We start from the raw sequence: 25347 nt of genomic DNA, 5'->3' as shown, positions 1-25347 counted from the left end.
CAACTGTGAGGATGCCATCTTCTCCAAGGAAATCCTAAATTACAAATGCCAAAATTTCAACCTAAACAATAGAATCCTAGACTACTGCTTGAGAAGAATTCATAGTTATCTGTTTTTCAAGACACTTTTAATTACTTATAGCTTTTGAGACTGGAGCTAGCTTCTGTTAATCTTGCTCCAAAAACCTGTTTGGCATGCAAGCAAACCAACATGCAAAACACGTGCTCAACCAGGTTGGTCGAGTAATGACTCCGACGATTATGTCAGTGGAAGCACACAACCTTAGAAGAAAAGAACACTAGTTGCATAGCTCAGACTGCTTGAGAATAACAAATTAAAGAATGCATACCTAATTGGGAGAATGTGGCCCATATTAAGAAAAACAATAGGTCTCGTGGAGGTTACTTTGTACCCAAGCCACTGATTGATTGCACTGCAGTGTTTCAGGGCAAGTCTTGGTCGAACTGGATTGAACTTGCGACAAGTACGAATCTGTCAATGGCTGACCCAGTGATTCACACCGATTCAATTACTAACTCCAAACCCATCCAAACAGGACCTGGTCGAAACCCTGGCCCCTTGCATTGCACTCAATGTCTGAAGCCATGCGTTTGGAAATGAGGACATTTTCAGGATGGTTCAATTAGAAAGAGCTGTAGTAATTCACTCCGATTCATTAGTAGCTCCAATGTACGGTGAGGCATCCATAGAATTATACCAGCAAGTCTTCAAACAAGCTTAATTTGTCCTTATGACATTTTGTTTCCACTGGTCTCATGATTGAGTTATGAGGAAAACTAGCTTTTAATTTTCAATTTATTTTGGCTGATATGCATTGGTGTCCATCCAATTATATCCACTATGACTTGGGGTTTGCATAAAAGAATTGAGAATCGAATTACTAACTATCACAAACAAATATTTATACAATAAATTTTCGGGCCACAGCCAAGAAGAAAAGAAGCTTTTCCCACTATTTTAATCTTTGGCAACTTTGCCATGAGGTGATCTTTGGTGACGAAGCATCCTTTCCTTTGAAAGCAATCCTGCAAACCTGTTTGTAATGGAGAAATAATAATTACTTGATATGTATTTAACATCATAACTAGGATGATTAGCATTAATCAATAACAATTAATTAAGAAGACTGGTGGCCAAAAACTAAATTGTTTACTAACTTTGTAAGAGCGTCTGCATTGGTGACACCATTGGCAACTGGTTTCAGTGAGACCAGTCTCTAGGTTCACCCTTGAAAGTGGTTTCTTCAGTAAGTCTTCACCAACCTTCACAAGATTGTTCAAGTTTTCTTTTGTAGCAACATCAACTGATGATAGATTACCAGTTAACGAATCTTCCTGAATTAATTTCATTAAAGAGATATAGTAAGTGAATATAATTCAATGCAACTTCAAACAGTCGCATTTTAGATGATTCTGGAGACCTTTATATCATCCATGAAAATTGTCATTAGTTATTGTACCTGAATTCGATTTAAGGTAATTCTCTTGAGAGTGCAAAGCTTGAAAGACCACACCAAGATGGAGATCAACCATGTCTGCACTAGCTTGACTAAAAACAGATATTAATGGAGTTGATCCATCATTATATAACCAGTCCACAGCACCCCACTTGGCTGCTGCACTAGCAGTATATTTCTGTTCAATCTTCGCTGCTCCTGTTCCTAAAGAAACGACAAGAAATCTACCATAGTCCATCGGCTTAATTGGGAAGAAATCTTGATGCTTTCTGAAGACCTGCTTTGTGAATTCATCTATGGCAACCAAGGTCTAGAACCATGTGCATGAAAATCCATTAACTCATGTCAAAGATTGATGCCGAAGAAACAAATTGAACAACTAAGCTTTTCGACCAATCATGAATTTACCGGATTATTAGCAGCAACACCGCCATCAGTGAGATTGAATTCAATCTCAACGGGGGGGGGGGGGGGGGGGGGGGGGGGGGGAGGGGGGGGAGGGGGGGGGGGGGGGGGGGGGGGGGGGGGAGCCCCCCCCCCACGACAAAAAAAGGAAGGGGGGGGGGGGGGGGGGGGGGGGGGGGGGGGGGAAAAAAACCCGCCCCCTTTCACATTCCCTTCCTTATCTTCGTTCTTGATGTAATAGGTAGGAAGCATATGTTGGTGCTGCAGAAGTAGCAATACATATGTCTGCAAGTTTAACATTCATTGTTGGATCATTTCTAACCTGCATGAGAAAAAGAAAAAAAGAATAAGGGTTATCGTGTTTTGTAAGAGTATATTGTTTGTCTTGGAGCGTCGTTGGGCCGGGCTAGATTGGGTCAGCCTAGTATAAGATAAGTTAAAAGACTTGATTCAATATGTTCTATCAGCTTTGAAGCTTTTAGCATACTGGTTAAAAACCTAACATTAATGTTCGAGATCAAAGAGAGAGATCCACCCCATAGCTGGAGAAGATGACTAGTTGGAGTCGCTTGATGTCGAAGGTTGGAATGACGGCACAGGTTAGGGTTTCACCCAACCTCTTTGGTCCGAGCTTCTCGTTTATGATTTTATGCAAATACTTGCCATCATATTTGGGTCCAGTCACTGTTTTGAACATCTTTGCAACTTTGCTAAATAGGCCACTGCAAGAGGAAAGATAGATGATATTTTGGAAGCTCTCTGCAGAAAATGAATTCGTTGCTATAAGTTGATACATTGATTTTTTTTACCTTTTTTGTGGGAAAATCTTGCTGCAGTTATCAAGGTAAAAGGGTTTGATATCTTTGGCAGCACATAATGGACGATTGTTCTCATTTGGAGCTGTTAACATGGCCGTCACAAGTCCTCCTGAACTCGTCCCTGCAATCACATCGAAGTAGTCTGCAAGTCTTGCAACTTCACCATCCAGTTTCTGCCATTTGAACAACAAGAGAATTCAAACATGATCAGTGCTTCCCACATTATTGCATTCATGTACTACAATAATACCAAATGTAGTAAGTGGGGAATGTTCAAGAACCCTAAATTAAGAGACCTGAAGCTGGGACTCGAGGAACTCAAGAATGGTGGCAGGAATAATTCCTCCTCCATCAATACTAAGAACTGTAATTAGGAATAATTCCTCTAATTCCTTGGGCACTTGTGCTACAAGGTTTTCTCTAGTGAAGACTGAAGTTAGTCAAAAGAAAAGTATATACTCAATTTTTCACATTTTAAGCCTTCATGGTTACGGTTGTTCCACTGTATGATAATACAAAAGAATATTCCATTGAATTGTATGTTGTTTTTTTATTTTTTGGACCGAGGTTCATCCGAACCAATTTACGCGCACTTCAATTATTTCCTTGGGATAATATTTTTTATATTTTATTTAAATATTACCACCAAGAAGAGTTGAATCCATGACTCCTTAAATATATAGATCAATATATTGTTTATCATGTGGTCCAATGGATCTTCGGATTAATAGGAAAATGTCAAATTCTAAAGTAAACAACAAAATTAGACATGCATGATCATAAAGTCATGATTATCACATTTATTTTATTAAGAAATCTAGTGACTTTAATGATAAAAATTGCTGATTACATTTTAGAATTTGTATGTCTCTCTCATGGGTCCATACCCTCTACAATTTCCTGCAAGGCTGTAATTAGTATTTTAGATTATGGCAAATGGAAATTGATTATTTAGTCATCACAATTAAAATTTGATTAGAAAATACCTCTAATTATTCCCCCAGAATTTCTTTCCCAACTTCTCTCTAATTTTTTTCAATTTCCTTTATTCTCTCTGTCTTCTATATTCTATTCTTCACTCAACCATTCGGTATTGTTGTTGCTCTTGTTGTTGTTGTTGTCGTCGTCGTCGTCTTGCGTTAATCATTAAAACATAGCTATTGGTTTGAATCTTTCACCTCTCAAGTACCTCCATGGTTGGCTTGTTCTACTGCATCATAATGTAATTCTAGTGTAGTTTTTCAATGCTGGTATCATTTTTTTATGTATTGGTCCAATAGATCTCCTTGACTCAATATTTGATGGCGTCTACCTTTAGGTTTTTGTATAATAAAGGTTTTTTGTATAATTTCAAGTTACCTGCCGTTAGTGGTCAAAGGTTTGGCGGTTTCTTTTTTTGGTCAAGTGATTAATATACTTTTATACGAATAAAATAACTAAAATATGAGTGCCCTTGCAATTCCCTGTAATAAATCCCTTTTTTTTGTATCTGAGGTTCATCCAGGCCTGCTTGTGTCCGCAAGGTTGAACCCATGACCTCTCCACTAAGAAATATGGATCTTACCACTCTACCAACCCTGTATTGACCATAAAGAAGCTTCTTCAATCTCCATATCATACACACCAACGCATCCACCTCCTCCGTCTCTGGCGACTTTATGGGGAGAAGCTTCTACAAACAACATCCACTACCGCTTGCTCCTCCTCCGACTCTGGCAACTGTAAAGCCCTTGAAAGTAACCCTCACTTTTCATTGCTAACCCCCACTCTCCCTCGCCAGTACAATCCATGACAACCCTAACACTGACGCCATTTTCTCTTTTGTCATGAACCTAACATATGCAACTCCTGTGCACAACCCTTTAAAATACTTGATTTAAACTGAAATTTTAGATTCAAGTATGAAACCTTGATAGCTACTTCAATTCACATGATTTAGATCAAGTTGAGCTGGTTCGCCTGCTATCTTCTTATGTACTAAACAGCAAGTTGAAGATACCACCCCCGGCCAAATCCCAAGACATCAACATGAGAGATCTAAATTCAATTTTGATTCTTAAAATTCAGAATATAAAAAATTGCAGAATTTCAAAACCCAAGATCCTGCGGCTGAAATTGAAAAGCTTCTCTCGATTTTGTAATTCCTGTGTATGCCCAGATGTCGAAAAGCAGATGAAAGCTCTGTCACTGAACATCCCTGAGGACGATGATTCACACAGCTTCGCCGAACGCGCTGAGATTTATTTCCAGAAACGGCTCCAGCTGCTCTCACTCCTTGAATACCTCTACAATGGCTGCCACTCCTTTTTTTTTTTTTTTTTTTTACAGCACTCGTAACTAAAAGCAACCCGTGCGGCCAGATCACCCGGTGGAAACCATGCGCCGCCGGGCGCCCATGACCGCCCACCCCCCTACATCCCCCTGGCTGCCCTCCCTGGAACTATATGGGGCTTTGTCTTTTTCCGGGTTTTGTCCTTCCCACAAGGTGGTCTGAAAACTTGTGGCCTTGCCTTGCGTTTGGCTTTGGTGATCGTACCCCGCCCTTTCGCCGGTTCGTTTCTCCGATCCCCGTTTTCCTTTCTTTTTGTCCCTCGCGCCTTTTTCGTTTTCTTTCTCCGGCTTCCCGCCTCCCTCCTTTTTGCTTCTTGCTTTTTTCTCTCTTCCTTGCGTGTCTGTTCTTCTGCGTGTGCTTGTTTCTTTTGGTTTTGTTTTTGTTCTGTTTCGTTTGGAGGTCCTGTCGTGCAACACCATAATGTGATACATGGAATATGTCTTATAAATGGTTGAAATCAAACCTGTAATTTTTAAGTGATTTGAATCCAGTTTTAGTACCCATTTTTAAGTCTTGCTGAGTTAATTTGATTAACTGTTTCAAAATTTGAATATCCTCTACATAAATCTTCATTATCTTTGACTTTTGACATGAAGATAGCTGTGTTTGGTAAGGATTTGAAGTTCTATCATTTGTTATTTGGCGGCATGAATTGAAGCCATTGATGAAGTTGGTACAAAAAATGTCTTTTTTTAAATATTATATTAATGAGAGAACAAATTATTTTAAAGTTTTAATAACAGAAAAGCAATGAGAATAAAATTACAAACTATAACAAACAAATATTAATACAATAAATATTCAGGCCATAGCCAAGAAGAAGAGAAGCTTTTCCCACTATATGGCAACTCTCCCGTGAGGTGATCTCTGATGACGAAGCAACCTTTCCTTTGAAAGCAATCTTGCAAATCTGTTTGTGATAGAGAAATAATTAATTGATATATATTTACATCATAACAAGATGATTAGCATTAATCAGTAACAATTAAGAAGAGTGCATGGTGACCAAAATCTAAATTAATTACTTACTTCGTAAGAGCCTCTGCATTGGTGACACCATTGGTAACAGGTTCAGTGAAACCAGTCTCTGGATTCAACCTTGTAAGTGGTTTCTTTAGTAACTCTTCGCCAACCTTCACAAGATTGTTCAAATTTTCTTTGGTAGAAATATCAACTGATGATAGATAACCAGTTAACGAATCATCCTGAATTAATTTCATTAGAAAGATAGAGTAAGTGAATATAATTCAATTCAAGCAGCTGCAATTTAGATGATTCTGGAGATGTTTATATCATCCATGAAAATTGTCATTAGTAATTGTACCTGAATTCGAAGGTAATTCTCTTGGGAGTGCAAAGCTTGAAATACCACACCAAGATGGAGATCAACCATGTCTGCACTAGCTTGACTAAAAACAGATATTAATGGAGTTGATCCATTATTATATAACCAGTTCATAGCACCCCACTTGGCTGCCGCACTAGCATCATATTTCTGTTCAATCTTTGCTGCTCCTGTTCCTATAGAGACGACAAGAAATCTACCATAGTCCATCGGCTTAATTGGGAAGAAATCTTGATTCTTTTTGAAGACCTGCTTGGTGACTTCACCTATAGCAACCAATGTCTAGAACCATGTGTATGAAAATGCGTTAGCTTATGTTTAAACAACCTTTAGATTATGTTAAAGATTGTTGCAGAAGAAACAAAGTGGATCAGTCATGAATTTACCGGATTATTAGCAGCAACACCGCCATCAGTGAGATTGAATTCCCTCACATTCCCTTCCTTATCTTCGTTCTTGAAGTAATAGGTAGGAAGGAATGTTGGTGCTGCAGAAGTACCTATACATATGTCTGCAAGTTTAGCATTCATTTTTGGATCATTTCTAACCTGCATGAGGAAAAAGAAAAAATAAGGGTTATTATCTTTTGTTAAGACATCATCCTTTCACATGATAAAGAACAAGGAGAACAAGGAGAACAAGAAGAAGAAAGACAGCAAGCAGGGTTTGTTTTACATGGTTCAGCCTTCAGTGTGGAGAACTTGTGGTATAAAAGCCCACATTCAGATAAAGAATGTAAGGTAAAGTTGGTTACAATTTTAATTTTCCGATTACATAAATAAATGAACTGTTTTATCCTAGAACATTTTGAGAGAGAGTGAGAGAGATAGAGATCAACCTCATAGCTAGAGAAGATGACTGGTTCGAGTCGCTTGATGTCGAAGGTTGGAATGACTGCACAGGTTACGGTTTCGCTCAACCTCTTTGTTCCAAGCTTCTCGTTTATGATTTGATGCAGATACTTCCCATCATATTTGGGTCCAGAAACTGTTCTGAACATCTTTGCAACGTTCCTAAATAGGCCACTGCAAGGGAAAAGAAAGATCATGAGGAGATTTTAGAAGCTCTCTACAGAAAATGAATTCTTTGCTGTAAACTAATTGATTGTTACTTACTTTTCTTGTGGGAAAATCTTGGGGCAGTTTTCAAGGTAAAAGGGTTTGATATCTTTGGCAGCAAATAATGGACGATTGTTCTCATCTGGAGCTGTTATCATGGCCGTCACAAGTCCTCCTGTACTCGTCCCAGCAATCACATCGAAGTAATCTGCAAGTCTAGCCTCTTCACCATCTAGTTTCTGCCATTTGAAAAACAAGAGAATCCTAACATGATCAGTGCTTCTTACAATGTTGCAGTCTGTACTAAGATAATGTATATGAACAACAATACTAATGTAGTAAGGAAGTGGGTAATGTTCAAGAACCCTAAATTATGAGACCTGAAGCTCTGACTCAAGGAACTCAAGAATGGTGGCTGGAATGATTCCTCTGATTCCTCCCCCATCAATGCTAAGAACTGTAATTAGGTTACCATAAGTGGGAGGTTCTAACTGAGGCACAGATGATGGCTTTCTCTCCATTAGGAAATATTGAGTCTTTGTAGTAAGGAATAAGTGGGTAATGATCAAGAACCCTAGATTAAAACACTGTGTATAGGCAGATGGTTTCAATGGGAGAATGATTTGGAGATAACCAGAGAAGTAGAAGTATTTATAATCGATCTCCGGGTTACCAAAGTCATCTAAACCATATCTGTTTCATGTTGTTGATCGAAAAAATCCATGGGAAAGACATGGTCAATTCCATGACTTTTAATTGTTCAAGGATGACCAGTTGGGCACTTGCGCTTCAAGGTTTTCTCCAGTGAAGATCGAAGTTAGTCAAAAAAAAAGAAAAAAATGTTATATATTCAAATTTTCAAATTTTAAATACCTCCATGGTCGGGTTGTTCTACTCCATGATAATGTAAAAAAATATTTCACCCATTTGATTGAAATGTATAGTGTTTTTTTTTTTTTTTTGGATAAAAGAATATTCCATTATAATTATTTTTTCTAATTATGCTCAGCTAATTACTTCTTCTGGATATTTTTATTACATATAATTTGAATATACCATTAAGAAGAGTTGAAATCCATGACTTCTTAAATATATAGATCTTCAACGCTAATATTTTATTTATGTTCACATTTATTTTAAGAAATCTAGTTACCTCAATGATAAAACTTGCTAATTAGATTTTTAGAATTTGAATCTCTCTCTCTAATTGGGTCAACATGCTGTCTACAATTTCTTGCAGGTAGTGGTTAAGCGGTGATACAGATCAATTAACTATTCAATTGTCACAATTAGAATATAATTAGAAAATACTTCTAATTATTCCTTCAAATTTCTTCCGTAACTTCTCTCCAATTTCGTCAATTTCCTTTTTTCTTCGTCTTCTACATATTAGTTTTCATTCACATCTATTACTTCTAAAATCAAAGAAACTTCATGTAACTTCATGAAACATGCCTTCGAATATTGAGAACAAGTCAATAGTAAGGCGGCTTTGATTTATAAATTTTTATTATCTTTGATTAATCATTAAAAGATAATTGTTGGTTTCAATCTTTTAGTATCTTTGTTAGGGTTGTTCTAGTGCATGATAAAGAAAAAGAATCCATCCATTTGATTCAAATATATAGTTTTTTAATGCTGATATTTTTGTGTATCTATTGATCCAATAGATGTTCTAGAAAGTGTGAAAGTCTAAAGTCAACAACAAAATAAATTAGGCAGGTATGTTCATGATTATTACATTTTTTTATTTAAAAAATCTAGCTACTGATCTATAATGATTATTTTTATGATCTTTAATAATGGACATGCTGGTCCCATTTTAGAATTTAAGCATCTCTATCATAGTCTTTTATTTTGAGTCAATAAGCCACTTTGTTGCATGAAATATATCATACTGGCATATTATTATTATAAAAATATGAACTCAAAAGACATTTGTATTAGTATTAAATGATGTCTATAATGGTCAATTAAAATTCTTGAAATTATTTGAATCAATTTAACTCTCAATTCTTCTCTTTCTCATTTTTCAAAGAAACTATTAACAACCAAAAGAATATAAATAAAAAAATTCCAAAAAACCAAGAAATGTTACTTGAGGAAGAAGAAACTCCATTAAAAACTTTTAATCAAAATCATAATCAAAATCATGCATTTAAAAGATAAACTTATTCAAAATTCCAACATTAATTGTTGTTAATAGATTCACTTATGCATAGGCCATTCAACTTTCATGTCAATACATGGTGATTGATAAATACCTAGCATTTTATTTATTTTTTGGTACAAAGGGGCTTTATTAAGCTGGGGGGATGGGATATTAATATGCGTATCAATTGTAATAGAGGATACGTATGTCGTATTCCTTGAGCTTAAATGTTATTGTGGTTGTTACAAGTTTACAACCACCTTTCTAAGGGTTTGGGCTCGACCCATTCCTTAGCCAGGATGACCATGTCTATTGCATGTATGACATTTGGTCAATTTCCACTCCTTAGTTCAGATCGAACATTGTGTTTCATGCAGTTATCTTTTGTATTTCTTTCTTTTCTTTGCCGTGTCTGTAGTTTCTTTCAAGTTCATGAATGAAGCTCTTTAGTTTCGTACCCAAAAAAAAATATTAATATGCCTCAACTAGAGTCGAACCCATGTGATATTAATATGCCTCAACTAGAGTCGAACCCACGACCTTTTTACTAAGAGGTGTTGGTTTCAATCACTAGAACAACTTTGTGTTGGCGCACGTGGCATTTTTACTAGCATATATATGGTCTCAAATCTCTTTCATGAGGCCAGGCCTTTAAAATCTGGAGTGATGTGCAAGGAGTTCAGATCGGCAAGGATTAGCATTTGTGTTCCACTAGTTAATATGATAATTTGGAGTTGATGGCCCATCCATGCGTTGGTAGATAGAAAGGAATTATAAAAGTGGAGTTCATGGGCCTTGTTCACTGGATAGCCCATTTCAAAGCCTAAGAGAGTTGAGAGTATAAATTAGGCGCAGCAAGATAAGTCTATGGGCCTTGCTCACTAGATGGCCCATTTTAAAGTTTAAAGGTTGGGCTAAACAATTACTTTCTTATGCAGGGAATGAAGTATTATTGAAAGCATCAGCCCTACCATTTCACTTACTATGCTGCCCAGACACTTCAAGCTCCCTAAAACTCATCATGACAAGATAAGATAAGAGCATGACTACAAATTTATTTTGGGAGGAAGAGAGGATAGGAGGTGTGTCCATTAGATCTCATGGGAAAAGCTTACTCTTTTTAAGGCTTGGGGTTTAGGGATCCACACTTTCATAATCAAACCCTATTATCTAAGGAAGAGTGATAAATCTATAGGAAAGGAAAGGGAACGCCTCACTTCCTTAGTCATGTGGTCTCTTTGGTTGGTAACAGGGGCGGAGCCAGGATTAAACATATCATAAAATTTTATTATATTTTGATGTGTGGGGCCTATATTAAAAATTTAGGTAAATTTAGCTGAAATTCTCAGCGAGATTTGAATTTCCATTAATAGGAATGAAATTTTAGGAAAAAATTTAAGGATTAAAAAAAATTAAAATCAATGATTATGATTAGATCTGATAAAATCAATGGCTGAATTCTAACGAGATTCAAATTGCTATTAGTAGAATCAAATTTTAGGAGAAAGAAAGAACAACTAAATAAAAAAATAAAATTAGATTTTATGAAATGAATACTAGAAAAATCGTGAGTGAGAGAGAGAAAGATGAATAATTTGAAAAAGAGAGTGTGAATACTGATAACAATGGAGAAGATTTCGAAAAATTCCAATGTCTGCTAACTACTCCAATATTTTGTGAGACATGTGAGAAGAAATAAAAAAAAAAAAGAGAAGATATAGGAATAAAAGAGGAGATTCATGATAGAATAAATAAGAATGAAAATATGAGAGAGAGAATATACGGAGAAATTCATGAATCGTGAGTTAGTTTTTAATTAGAATTTAATCATTTATTCCTTGAAACTAGGGGTTTAATGATAACCATTTGATTATGATTAAGAATGACATTTGTACCCATTATCTATATCTTAAATTTTTATTTTAATTTTGGGGCGGGGGCCATAGTGATATTCCATGTAAGGAGGGAGGAGATTAAGAAAATATGTACATAAATTTTCAAAAATCTATAGGAAAGGAAGGAATGATCGAATTTTTAGCGAAGGCAATAAATAACCTATGGAGATTGTGGAAGAAGCACAGAGGAAGGCTAAAAGAGTTAGGGACAGCAGACTACCAACACCCCCACCAACATACCCAACAGCTGAATAGAATAAATGAGGAGCCGAAATGGATTGCACCCATTGAAGGCTACCTGAAACTCAAAGCAGATGCAGCAAGAGGGAAAAATGACAAAGGGGATTTTGGTTGTCAGCTTATATTTGTGGCCTTTATGGCTCTATCCCTTCAAATTTCATTAACATCCTTGAGGGAGAAGCTCAAGCGGTTATAGAAGGGTTGAGACATCTGCTACAGCAAGGGTATGACTATGTGGTGGTGGAGTTGGATAGCAGATCAATTCCACCTACTGCTCAACCTTGAATTTCTAATATTTCTGGTCTTTCTTCTAGTTTTGGTGATTTTAAGTTCTGCTATGTTCCTAGGTTTGGCCAATATGGTGGCCAATTACTTAGTGAATGAGGCCTTGTCACTTTCGAGCATGATTTTTTTGCTGTTATCCACTCCGTGGCTAGATGAATCTCATCACATCACCATGCGTTTTTCTGGGTCTTCTTGAAATAAATATTTCTATCAAAAAAAATTATACATTTTTTCAAGAAGGGGAGGGAAAAAAACACACCTATTTTCTTTACAAACCACAATTTTCTTGACTAACCTATTTGTTCTTTGCCTTATTTAGCTTCCAAGTAGGTGTCAGTGTTTGATATAGAGAAGTCAGGTATTAATATTTCATACATGAAAAGAGGGCTTGAGGGAAGATTTACAAAATTTGGAAAAACAAGGGTGGACATTCCAAAAAATTTGGGGTCTAAGTGCTAATAGCTTAGAAAAGAAGGTTAAAGAGAAAATTACAAAAAAAAAAGGGGGAAAGAATAGGAGAAGTTTTCAAAAAATTGGGGGTAGCTCCACCCGAGTCCGGATCAGCTTCCCCGACGGGTTCCCGACCACACAAAACAGTGGGGCCCATGGTGAAAAACACTTTTTGGGAAAGAAAAAAAAAATTCATCCGTGGGCCCCATTGTTTTGTGTGGTCGGGAACCCGTCGGGAAGCACTCTATGCTACCCAACGGGGTGAGGATCTGGATTCGCTCCACCCTTGCTTCCAAATAGTACTTTCTTCAAAAGAGCTATGATGTACATTAGCAGAAGTAGCCTCTGCGAGGTGATCGATAGGAAAACCAGAAACTAGAAAAGTAGACGCAACAACTCCTGTTCAACCTCTGCCTTCTCATTTTCCGGCCGTTGAGGCGGAGAGACTCACCGCTATAGTCTCTCCGCCTCCTCTGGTTTGTCTTCCTCTCTCCTAGCTCCGGCTCTCTCATCTCCCTCTCTCTCATCACCCACCTCAATCTCAGTCTTTTCTTCTCCGTCTCTATCTCACATCTCCCATCTACCGCCTCCCACCTCCCGTCTCCCACTTCCCATCTCCGTCTCCCCGTTCCTCTCCCTCTCTCCCTTCTCGTCTCCCGCCTCAATCTCCTCTGGTCTTTTCTTCTCCCTCTCTCCTCTCCGGCCTCTTCCACCACCCGTTTCTTGTCTCCCATCTCCGCCCGCCTCCCACCTTCCGCCTCTCCCTCACCGATCTCCTCCGCCTCTTGCCTTTTTTCCGGCCAATCTCTCACCTTGGTTGCAATACTTCTCTTTCCCTATTTTTCAGTTTTAAATAACGAAGAATTTCATTGGTTGCGGCGATTGTTGATTGGTGCACACCGCCGATAAACTCCAAATGTGGATACAAGTTTTTATGCGGCAAGCTTGAACGCCTTTATGGCAGCGCCGGATGGCAGGTCTGACCCTCCTCCGCACCTTTGATGTTACCACTGCGCAACCGAACGACTTTTGTGTCTGCCCTTGAGGCGTGTTATGTGTCCGTGTCGCCTGAACGGCGTGTTGTCTGTCCACCATTGAGGCGTGTTGTGTGTCCTCCCTTGAGGCGTGTTATGTGTCCGCCCTTGAGGCGTGTATTTTGTTCCCCTTTGTGGGTGCCTATGTTTATTTGGTGCTGTATTTGTTGCAGCTTTATTTCTAAGGGTATAGTGGGCTTGACCCATCCCTTACTCAGGATGACCCTGTCTATTGCATGTATGACAGTTTGGTCGCTTTCCACTCCTTGGTTCGATGTGAACCTTGTGTTTTCATGCAACTGTGTGTTTATACTTTTCTTTCTTTAATGAATGAAGTATTGTTTACCAAAAAAAAAAAAGAGCTATGATGTACACGTCTCAATAATTAATTGCGATTGACATGAAATTGTATGGATTCTAGTCCAACAATGGGATGCCTTCATAACCCAGATCACCCATTGATGCCGAGCTCCTTAGAAACAAGTCAAATCAAGAGATATTCTTTGTCATTTTTATTTTTAATAGATAAATAAGTATTTTTAGATCATGTCAAAGAACAAATTTTAACAAAAAAAATTGCAAAAAGTTCATGGCAGACTAAATTCAAAGAGTAGAAATAAGAGACTTCAAACAAATTTGTTTTTAAATTTTTTATTTGAAAATAGTTGCTTAGTTTGCAATCACTAACATCTTTTAGTAAAGGATCATAAACTCAACTCTATGTGATATATATGATATTTTCCATTCCACTAGTATAAAATTAAAGAATAATTGATTTGACCCAAATGATCCTTTAGGGCATTAGAGACCTTTAATGGATGTTGACTATAGGGCCCACTGATCGTGGTTGGTATCATGGTTTGATTCTTTTCCATAAGAGTCGTGATATTAACATTTGATTAAAAAAACAACATTGCGGATTTTCTAGCACGGAAGGCCCTCTTGGTTACTAAACCAACGGAATGGTTGTGTTCCACTGAGTGGTTATTAGAGCTTTGCTCGGCCACTCCCTATCAATGAAGTGCTTTATTACAAAAAAAAACTAGATTAAAATAAAACAACAAAAAAAAGTTAAAATAGTTGATTAAAAATCTATTCCAAATAAATATTTGATTAAAAAAATATTAACGAAGAAGATAAATGCTAGAGCGGTCACACTAACTATCGGCTAGCACGGCTCCTTTTGGTATCAATTATCATTCTTAGTTCTGAAAATTTTTTATTATTATAAATTATTTGGCATGTATTATCACTTTTATTTTTATTTAAAATACTAAAAAAACTCTCAAAATTCATAATAAACTTTTTGTCTATTTTGCATTATGGTGAAAATTTCATTATCTTCATTTATGTACAAGTTTACTTAAAACTTTATAGTTAAGATGGGAGTAGAATAGTCAACAAAAATTCTTTTATAAGAACCATACTTTTTCCCTCTTTTCCACTTGTTTACTGTTGTTGCAAAATCCTATCCGGCAACGCAAGTGAACAACCTACAAAAAAACATGCTGGACCGGGTTGGTCAAGGAAAGTAACATTCTAGACCGGGTTGGTCAAGGAAAGTCTCCGACGATCAAGTTAGTAGAAGTCATAGCTTTAAGATAATAAAATAACTAATAGAGCTCTCAAAACTAGAGAAAGTAACCCAAGAGTGTGTACTTGATAATGAGGAATATGTGGATATTTATAGATCATAGGAGATGTTACCTTAATTGTGCAATAATGGAGTTCGAATAGAACTCTATAATTGTTGTTAACTTCCGAGAAGAAAAGATGAATATTATCTGCTGAGAGGATATTACTTGGATTGTAGTTGTAGAGTCTGACCTGGACTCCAATAGCAATTCAAATTGTACAAGTTGTTTAGTGCATTCGTTTTATATGTTTATTCGTGATCTACCTAGGTAGGTCTATTATAAATCATCCATAACAATTACTATTATTTTTTAATAATTTTTTATTTTGACACCAAATTTATTTTCGATAAATTTCACCAAATCATTTTCATTTTTTTTTTTTTGTAAACAATCATTTTTCATTATTGACTACTAATGAATTTTTATACTTATTTCTTTTTAAATAAGTATACTATACATGAGAAGCCTTCGTACCAAGCTTCCGTCCTAAAAATAAACAGAAATTATCCCAAGTAGATTCCTTTATCGATCCGAATATATTCTAGAAATCCATTTTCAAGATCCGAAAAGGTATTTAAACCTCCCGGAAGCCTCGCGTGTTCTTCCCTCCATTCTATTGTCCAACACGACACGCGTAGACGCACGCACAACCTCTTTTCGCCGCGAGAATCGCCCTTCGTCTCTTCTCCTCTGCAACTCTCGAATTTATTCTCATTCTCTCTTCAAATCTTTATCAATTTGTTACAAAAAAAACAGAATTTCTTTATCCATTAGCTTCATACCAGTCGATCATGAGATGAGAGTAATCCAGTTTCCATCTTCATCTCCATTTCTATCCATTGGATAATTAGTCAATCACCTTCGATATGCTTCGTCTCTGCGTCGCTAGAACTCGACGTTCCTCACTTCGCTTCCTCTCTTCGTCTTCTTCTTCTTCATCTTCTCGTCCTCTGGGGAACTCTATCGAATCCTCAAAAGAACTTCAAAATCCCCAAGATGTCCCTTCTCCCCCTTCTTCAGTTCTACATTACCCATCTTCCCTTCTCTCTAGCACCACCACCACCGCCTCTTTCACTCGCAAATCCCTCCTCGCCCTCTCAGCAGCCCTATTCTCCGCCCTTATCGCCGCCGCCGCTGCCCTAACCTTTGCCGAAGAAGATCGATTCAAGCGTACAACCACTGATATATACGCTGATCTTGAACACTCGGTCGAGCGTTCTAATGAATCCTTCAAGAAGATTCTACACCAGATGAAGCAAACAGGCGTCGCCGCCGCTGTTCTCTGGAAGTCATTGAGCTCCGTCTTGTCGTCGGCGAATCACGAAGTTCGTTTGGGATTTGAGCTTAGGGTTGCGGCGCTTGTTGCTGACATTGCTGCGGCCAATGAGAGCCGCAGGTTGGCAATCGTTAATGCCGGTGGTGGCGCCGTCGTGGATTGGCTCCTCGAGACCGTTTCTTCTTCGGGTGATAATAACTTAGGCACCCAAGCTGAGGCTGCCAGGGCTCTCTCACACTTGATTGCTGACCCTACTGTGTGCCACGCCGTGCTTGGGCGTCCTCACGCTGTTCCATATCTTCTAAGGTTTATCTTCTCTTTTCAGCCTCATCGCTCAAAAAAGGTTAGTATTGTAGCTTGTTCGTTTGCTTTTTCTTGCTTTTGGATGGTTCTGTTGGATTTAACGATTTCGTTCATGTTTTATGGAATTTTTCGGCTATAAACTATTTGTTTTCTTGTGGAACCAGCAAATTAGACGAAGTTCATTTGATGCTTCTGATAATTGGAAAGGTCGGAGTATGCTTGTTGCTGCCATTATGGACATTGTGACTTCCAACTGTGATAGCTTAGACAGAGCCGATTCACGACCATTGCTACCAGGAAATGCAGATATGAGGGACATTGCGACTGTTATTCAGGTAATTGAGGAAGGTGGCATGCACATTGATGCGCCCTTTGGTGATGATAATGATGATGATGGTGGGAAGGGACTTAGGGGTATTGGAATTAAAGTTCTCGGAGGTACTACTGTGCTAGGGTTCTCGAGAACTGATGGATCTGATGTGAATTACTTAGAATCAGTTGGGTCTATTCCTAGACCAATCACATTGCTGGAAAATCATGAGAGTTCACTTGTGCAAGCGAATACAGCTTCTGGTTCTACTCCAGGTCTATGGGATGATTTGCAGGGTCAACATGTTGCTGTGCCTTTCGCAGCATGGGCCTTGGCAAATTGGGCATCAGCTTCAAACCTTAATCGATCACATATTCAAGAGCTAGATCAAGATGGGCAAGCTGTCATGACTGCTTTGGTGGCTGCTGAGAGAACTGTCAAATGGCATGGAAGTTTGGTTGCTAGGCTGTTGTTGGAAGACCGTAATTTACCCCTAAGTAATTCTGTTCCTGATTGGAGCTCCATTCTTCTTTCTACTGCTTCCCAGGCAAGTAAATCTGAAGACATTGCATTGGCTCGGATGGCTTTATCAGCTTTTCTTGTTTCTCTTCAGAGAAGTCCTGATGCACTGAATGTAGTAATGGAGAAGGGTCTTCCTCTAATGAGAGAAACTGCAACAAAGACTCAAAAGCATAAGCATGTACAAGAAGCAATAGCAAAAGCTTTGGAATTACTTTGCACTGGAGATAAGCATTTATCTCTTGAAGAAAGCCAAAAGTGGTCCAGTATCCTTCTTCCTTGGGTATGTGGAAAACTCTCATCAGACACCATACGGTTTTCAGCTTCTAAAATCCTATCACACATTCTTGAAGACTATGGGCCATACTCGATCCCAATTTCTCAAGGATGGTTGGCTCTGTTGCTCACTGATATTGTAGGTTTGAGCAAGATAACATCAGTGAAAGGAAGCAAACAACCAAAAGACGATAAAGTAAAGGTTAGAAGATTTCATTTGTTCATTGTTCTATTTTAGTACAGAAATTCAATGTTGGTTCCCTAAGTTTCTGTTTCCTAGAATTCTGACATTCATATATATCTTTTTCTTTTTGTTTTTGATCTTTTCAGACTCATATTGATAATTCAAATGCTGCTTCTGCTACACAAATTGCGAATCAGTTAGTTAGTGCGGTTGTTAATCGTGCAGGAAAGCAGTTGGGTGCAGCCGCTGATTCTGTCGATGCATTCCCTCTCACAGATCTTCTTTCTCAAGAACCATTTGCCGGGCCATTCAAAAAGATGAACAAAAATGGTTTGTCCAAGTTTGATGCGGCAGATTCTGCAATGGCTACCCTTAAGGGTATTAAAGCACTGTCTGAGCTTTGCTATGAAAATTCTGTTGCCCAAAACAGAATAGCTGATTTCGGGGTATTGTGTTTGCTGAGGCGCTTTTTATTACGGGATGATTATGAACAACTAGCTGCTATTGAGGCATATGATGCATCAAGAATCCATGAGATGCAGGACCAAGCTATCAATGCTTCTTCTGAGAACACTGCTTTAAATTCTAATGATTCTTCCAGTGTCCGAGTTCCTCCCACAGCTCATATTCGGAGACATGCTGCTCGGCTTCTCACCATTCTTTCTATTCTCCCGAAGGTTCAGAAGGCTGTTGCAGCGGATGAAACTTGGTGCAGATGGCTTGAAGATTGTGCCCATGGTAGAATCCCTGGTTGCAGTGACCTTAAGATTCAAAGTTATGCAAGGGCGACATTGTTAAATATTTTTCGCTCTCAGAAAGTTGATGAATCTCCTGTAGATGATAATGTTCCTGATGGAGGTGCTCCAGTCCTGAGTAGTATGTATCCCTACTATGATGACATGATATTTTTAATCAATCCTGAGCTGCCACATTGGAAATGTCCTGAAAAAGCCAGTCCAGATGCAGGTCAACTAGAGTTTCCAGTTTTGTAAAAATATCAATTTGTAATGATAATGCATCTGCATACCACGGCAAATCTGTTAACAATGATGGTATGTCTATTATAGGAAATTCAGATGATACAGATGTCTCCTCTCCTCCTGTGTCTGGAAAACTTTCACAGTCAAATGATCCTTTAGTGGATGTTGTTTTTGTTCACGGACTTCGTGGTGGACCTTTCAAAAGTTGGCGCATTGCAGAAAACAAGTCCTCAACTACTAAATCTGGTCTGGTAGAGAATATTGATTTGGATGCTGGAAAAGAGGGAACATTCTGGCCTGGTGAATGGCTTCCAACTGATTTTCCTAATGCTCGCATATTTAGTGTTAAATACAAGGTTTGTGATGTGCTTTAGTACATTAATAGTTTGACATTGCATCTTGTATCAGTATTCTTATCCTTTATCAAGAACTGTAAGCAAGGTTTTTGTTCACATTATCAACGACAGTAACAGATACTGCCAATACTGATATTGATACTTCTGAGTCATGCTAGTTACAGCACAAGAAACTACTTAAAAGCTTCTTCTTCTTCTTCTTCTTCTTTTTCTTTTTAACCGTATAGGCCAATATGTACGAGTGCTGTTTTGGCATCTATGACTATGGTTGCCAAAATGAATTGGCCAAGTTGGCAAGCCTGATGACAGTTACTAAATTTGTAGTTATAAGATTATTTTCTACTATATTTTTGTTGTGAAAGCTGCTGTCCTTTATGTCCATCTACGTAAGAGCTCTGGTTATTTTAATTTTTTAAGGCCGTCTCCAGGTTGGGACCCTCTGATGAACATGTACCATCTAATTGAATGATTCATGCAGACAAATCTGACTCAGTGGTCTGGAGCTAGCCTTCCTCTTCAGGTATGCCATCTATTAGATGAGTAATCACAAATGTTCTTTGATTTTGAAAGAAATTTCTGTTTGGTCTGTTCTGTTGAAGATTTTTTGGTAAATGACACAGAAGTTATTATACCTAGTTCAGTGTTTGGTTTGATCATGTGTCAACTTATAGTTGTTTATTTGAACTCTTGTCTGTCAATAGGACAGGAAAACAGGATGTCTTGGAAGCTATTCTTAAAAGAATTTATATGGTGCAATTTTTACAATTTGGTGTTAGGAAAGGGAAACAAATGTTTACTAGTAGGATTTTAGTTGTTTTAGGTTATAGAATCCTGTGCCACTCTTTCCAATTATTTGTTAAGTTGGAGACGGCTTTTGAATGAGCATGTTCTTTCACATGACCGCCATGGTTGTCAAAGCGTCACCTAGGAGGAAGGCGGTTTTTCAACTGCCTTGTTTTGAACTACTTAGTTGACATGTTGTTCTTTTACCACTTTGTTGCCTTGTGCGTTTTATTGCCGCCTAGACGCTAAGGTAGCCTTTTTTTTTTACATTTTGTACATAATATTTTTTTTTTCTAAATTTTATTTTTTAAATTAATTTTTATTCTACAAAACTGTATATAAATTTAATAGTTAGCCATTTCGAAATCGAGGCCAAACTGCAAAGGAACTCCAAGGCCCAAAGTGACATAGGACCCTTGTGTCCATCGGCAAAAGAATTTGAAGCATGGGCCATACTCAATAGTCAATATCGAGAATCAATGAATAATTAAATGGACAATGACTTGGAAATCAGAATAATGTGACCTATTAATTTATCGTATTGGGTGGAAAAAGTTTCTTGAATGGTTTTTTTTTTTTTTGGGGATGAATGTGATTATTGAATGTTTTTTTAGTTTGTTATAGAAAGTAGTTCTATTGAAAATAGTTGTATTGAAAAATTTTGACCCAACCGCTTTGGTCACCTTGACAACCATGATGACTGCAATCAGCTTGAGGACTTTACCCAAGTGTCAATTTTCAGTTTGCTTCTTTTCTAACTGTTGAGAGGGAGTCCTAATGAAACTAGGACTCTCATTATGTCTATAGGATTTTTTTAGTTATTTCTTTGGTAATCTGTTCTCCTATACCATCCCTAAGTTGGTTCTAGTCTATGATTTTAAATCTATAAATACCCTATTAGGGTGAATGAATAAAATAATCTTTGGAGTGCAATATTCCCTCAGTTTACAACACTAACGTTATTCAGTATCTTACAGTAAATACTTCATATCATCAAAAATCAACATTAAGCCACTTCAAGTCATCAAAAATCAACATTGAACTAAAAGAAAGCAGAATGCAGAAACAACTTGTTGGGACTTGGAAGTTTAATACAACAATCTTCTAGTATTTATTTTTCCTTCCATTTTATGGTATCTTGTGTTAATTTAGGGTAGCCTCTTTGATAAATTGGAAATGCACAGGATGTCAGCTCACGACTGCTAAAGAAACTTACAGCTGCAGGCATTGGGAGTCGACCTGTTGTGTTTGTGACTCACAGGTTTGTGCTTATTTCTGTTTATTTTGTTCTGGTAATGATTTTGGACTGTTGTCAATCAATTATTTGCATTCACTATGTACTTAAACTTGATGATCACTCATATGTATGCTGTTCTACTCTTTGGTTTTATAGAAGACTGAAAAAATGGCCTCTAGTTACGGGAACTATAAATTTCAAAATTTCAAACGTATCACATTGATTGAAAGTGACCAATTGTATACTTGGGGGTTTTTTTTCCTTGCGTATTTACTGGGATGGGATTAAAGACAGGAATTGGGCTGTAAAAATATTTAAGTTCGTGAAAGTTGTACATTTCAGTGGAAGGCCCCTATCTTTCTTCTCTCTGCACTTCTTCTTTCTTTCTTTCTTTTTATTTTTTACTTTTATTTTGGGGGTGGGGGGGGGGGGGGTTGCAGTAAAGTCACAGAATTGGAACAAATTTCTTAGTAGCATCATTTAATGGGCATATTTAAGCATGCTCTAGTAACTTTGGAAGGGCTGGACCTCAACATTGTTCAATGTTTCTGAATCTAGCACTGTGGGGTGATATATCTGCAATTTAATTATGCTGAAAGCACCACAATCTTACTAGTTGACTCATATGTAATAATATTGTCATTTTGCATTTTTTCCTTTTACCTATTTTGCCCCATTTTATGGTGCATAGTCGTCCATGTACTGTCTTGGGTATTTTTCCTAAATCTTTCTCCTTCCTCTTTTTTTTTTTTTTGGGGGGGGGGGTGTGTGGAGTGGGGAAGGGGGGATGCTAAGTGCTTGGGCAATGAAGCATCCACCTAGGCGACCAGGATTCCTCATGAACAAGTCAACAAGGTGTGTTTTTGTCTTGGACCCAGAAAAGCCTGATGCCTGGCGCCTTGACAACAATGATTGGATTGATGATCACTTAAGGCCGGCAGAGCTACAGAAGATGAAGAACTCTTAAAGGGAAGATGGCCGCTAGATACACATTTAGAAGTTATTATGTATTGTTTCGGATAAATCTCTTACAGTAGAGCTACCATGATCATTGTCCTTTTCCATCTAATTTGCATTATCAATTGGAGTGTAACTGAGGTTGGATTTGTGTTTTACTGAAGCTTAATCTTTAGCGTGTGTTCTCTGTACTTATACCCGTCAGTGGGTTCTTATTTTCAGCATGGGAGGCCTGGTTGTTAAGCAGCTTTTGTATCAAGCAAAGGCGGATAACTTGAAAAAATTTATCAACAACACTCTTGGAGTTGTATGTTTCCTTCACAAATTATGTCGTACTTCCAATGCAGCTTTACCTTGTATTTTCATCTTGTGTAATCTTTGACAATTGTTGGTGCTATTGCTTTCAGGTTTTTTATAGCTGTCCACATTTTGGCAGCAAGCTTGCAGACATGCCTTGGGGTATGGGCTTTGTTCTTCGTCCAGCTCCCACTGTTAGTATTTTCTTCATTATTATCTGAGCTTCAGAAAATAAGTCCTCTTTTTTTTTGTTGGTGGGGGGGGGGGGGGTGTGAAAGAAAATAAGTTCTTACTAGTCCATGATTTCCATCACAAGAGTGCTGCTAATTTCTTGGTAGTTCTTGATCATGTTTTGAGCCATAATTTGTTGCTCTCTTCCATCTTCTGCAGATAGGGGAGCTAAGGAGTGGATCTCCGAGACTAATGGAACTTAACGACTTCATCCGTCAACTTCATAATAAAGGATTGCTTGAGGTTCTCAGTTTCAGCGAGGTACCACACTTTGTGCTTTATACATTCCCTGGCATTTCAGAATCATTACTATAGTGCATCAGGTAAGACAATTACAGCTGTTTTGCAGACCAAGGTAACTCCACTTGTTGAAGGTTACGGAGGATGGGCATTCCGAATGGAAATCGTACCGATTGAATCCGCATATCCTGGGTTTGGTGAATTTGTTGTAAGTTTTTTCTTTACCTTTTTCTGCTCAGCAGTTTGTATGTGATACTGTTATTGATTAATTACTGTAGTGAGATACTTAAAAAGGGCATGGGGGGGGGGGGGAAGATGCTAAGCACCAGACTGTGCTGGAAGCAACCTGCACTATATGGGAGTGATTTCCTCAATGTGGTGACTGATTTGGTCACTGTAACCTTTGTATAGGTGTAAATTCCCCAGATAGGCCACCTCAATGGTGTATGATGCCCATTTGGTTCTTTTATTTATTCAATATGACATCTTCTTCTTTTAGATGAATAAATTATCATTATCAAAAACCCCTAGGGCAAAGAAAGAACATAGAAGGGGAAGAGAGAAGAAAGAAGGGTTGGGGGGGGGGGGTTGGCAGCCTTATCTAATAAGCTGGAAAGAGGAAGCAAGACCCCACATAGCAACATTGAGCTTGTTCCTTGGAGTGTCTGAAACAGAGTGGGTTTGGGGGGAGCAAGTGGAGTTTGGAAGATGCATTAAAATAGATGGCATTCCAATACGCCATATTCTTCAAAGAGTTTTTAGTGCTTTATGTTGACATTGAGTTTGCAAAGTGTTAATATGTCAGTGTTGGATAGTAGAAATAATTCAAGGATAGATGATGACATGTACGTTATGCTCATTTGATTGTTTACCATACTGCCGTGTTGTGACTCTTACTTCTGGACCATTTCACTTATATCATTATCATTGTTTGGGAAACAGGTGATGTGACTTTATTTTGGCCCATGTGGAATTTAGAGTCATACAGCAAGGTTTCCTAGGTTTTACAGACTTTTCTTCAATTTCCATCATAATACACCACAATAAAAATCTCTCTACTTTATCAGTTAAGCTTTACATTTGAATGCAGTTGGGATTGGTGTCTATGGTTACATTGGTTGCCATTAACCTAAAATTATTGACCAAGATTTTTACTTAGGCCAGCTTATATTTTTGCTTGGCTGCATTTTTGGACCAGGTATTAGAGAAAACCGATCATATAAATTCCTGCAAACCACTCAGCCGCACAGATCCATCCTACACGGAAACACTACAGTTCATGGAAAAGCTGAAATCCCGTTGCGCATGAAGAGAGATTTGGTTCTGTAAATTTGGGACTTCGGCCCTTGTGTATATAAAAAGAATAACTATAGTTAAGAGCTTCATGCATCCACAAAATTAAGAAATTGGAGCAGGTAGCTTGATGTATACACATACATGTACATTACATGAGTTGGATAACAAGAAGGCTGGAAGAGCTGAAACATTGTTGACTGAGAAGAGCTCCTTGCGTGGAGGTCATCCAGCCAGTTCCCATGACACACCCTTAGGCATTCAAATTGCTTCCTTATTGTTTCTTATTTTAATTTTGGGTGTGTGGGTGTTGATTGTATCTTGTTTTATGTTATGGTTGTCGACACATAGCCTAAGAATGTTAATGTTGTAATTTAACTGTATAAAACTATTGTTTTTAATGATATTTGGAAGCTTAAAAATGAGTTTCCATCGTGTGTGTTTTCCTTTATTGGGAAGGGCATGCAATGCAGTTGCAAATGCCCCTCCCTCGGTTGAGCTACCAATTGTGTGGAGTAACACCAAGCCTTGGCTGACTCAATTATGTTGTGATGAAATCAATGCTTGTAATAGGTTTTTTTTTTTTTTTTTTTTTTTTTGAGGGTTAGGTTCTAGCTGTTGCTACCAATATTCCTTGTAACCGTGTATCAAAAGTTGAGTGTGTCGGGATTATAATTCAAAAAATTGCTGGTTAATTTGATTATTCTCCGTCGGTTATTTGTGGTGGCCGTTGTTTTTGGGAGGCTGGCCGGGTGTGCTCCGTCTTGATCCGCTTCCTTTGTTGGGTTTTCGCCCTTCTTTCTCGCCGTCTTTGCCTCCATTGTTGCTTTTGCCATGTTCCCGCTTTGTCCTTGTTTTCCTTGTTTCATCATCCCCGCTCCCGCTGATGTCTGTGATTTGTTTGCCCCTTTCCGGATATTGTTTTGTTCATCATTTTGCATGGTGGCACTTCTGTCTGGCCTTTTGTTTGTTTTGCT

General features: G+C 38.0%; 2 protein-coding genes and 1 pseudogene across 8 annotated transcripts; 1 reads left to right on the top strand and 2 right to left on the bottom strand.

Moving 5' to 3' along the window:
* Positions 1–978: 978 nt before the first annotated feature.
* LOC149014967 (patatin-like protein 2) lies at positions 979–4513 on the bottom strand (annotated as a pseudogene).
* A 1202-nt stretch (positions 4514–5715) lies between these two features.
* LOC149014966 (patatin-like protein 2) lies at positions 5716–8227 on the bottom strand. Of its 2 annotated transcripts, XM_089155669.1 has the most exons (7): positions 7816–8227; positions 7493–7674; positions 7216–7402; positions 6764–6925; positions 6357–6659; positions 6062–6237; positions 5716–5942 (listed from the first exon to the last, which is right to left on the bottom strand). In XM_089155669.1, the coding sequence occupies exons 1-7, from the start codon at positions 7954–7956 to the stop codon at positions 5870–5872; spliced, it is 1224 nt and encodes a 407-aa protein (XP_089011795.1). In that variant the 5' UTR covers positions 7957–8227; the 3' UTR covers positions 5716–5869. The 2 variants fall into 2 exon arrangements, with proteins under 2 accessions (XP_089011795.1, XP_089011796.1); XM_089155670.1 differs by lacking the exon at positions 5716–5942 and having other exon boundaries at positions 6058–6237.
* A 7524-nt stretch (positions 8228–15751) lies between these two features.
* Positions 15752–24934, top strand: LOC149014965 (uncharacterized). 6 transcript variants are annotated; one of them, XM_089155798.1, is made up of 11 exons: positions 15752–16747; positions 16872–18014; positions 18143–18962; positions 19073–19332; positions 19811–19852; positions 21300–21376; positions 22532–22616; positions 22717–22800; positions 22997–23098; positions 23187–23285; positions 24276–24934. In XM_089155798.1, the coding sequence occupies exons 1-11, from the start codon at positions 15995–15997 to the stop codon at positions 24384–24386; spliced, it is 3576 nt and encodes a 1191-aa protein (XP_089011924.1). In that variant the 5' UTR covers positions 15752–15994; the 3' UTR covers positions 24387–24934. The 6 variants fall into 6 exon arrangements, 4 of the variants coding, with proteins under 4 accessions (XP_089011924.1, XP_089011923.1, XP_089011926.1 ...); XM_089155797.1 differs by having other exon boundaries at positions 19064–19332; positions 24276–24933; XR_016173486.1 differs by lacking the exon at positions 24276–24934 and having other exon boundaries at positions 19064–19332; positions 22717–22768; positions 23187–23275.
* Positions 24935–25347: the final 413 nt, after the last annotated feature.

The sequence above is a fragment of the Hakea prostrata genome, chromosome 5 (genome assembly GCF_041222555.1).
Source record: "Hakea prostrata isolate BN-2017 chromosome 5, UWA_Hpros_2, whole genome shotgun sequence".
NCBI classification, from domain to species: Eukaryota; Viridiplantae; Streptophyta; class Magnoliopsida; order Proteales; family Proteaceae; genus Hakea; species Hakea prostrata.
Note: the sequence above shows the minus strand (reverse complement) of the source record. Positions and strands in the feature narration are given on the sequence as shown.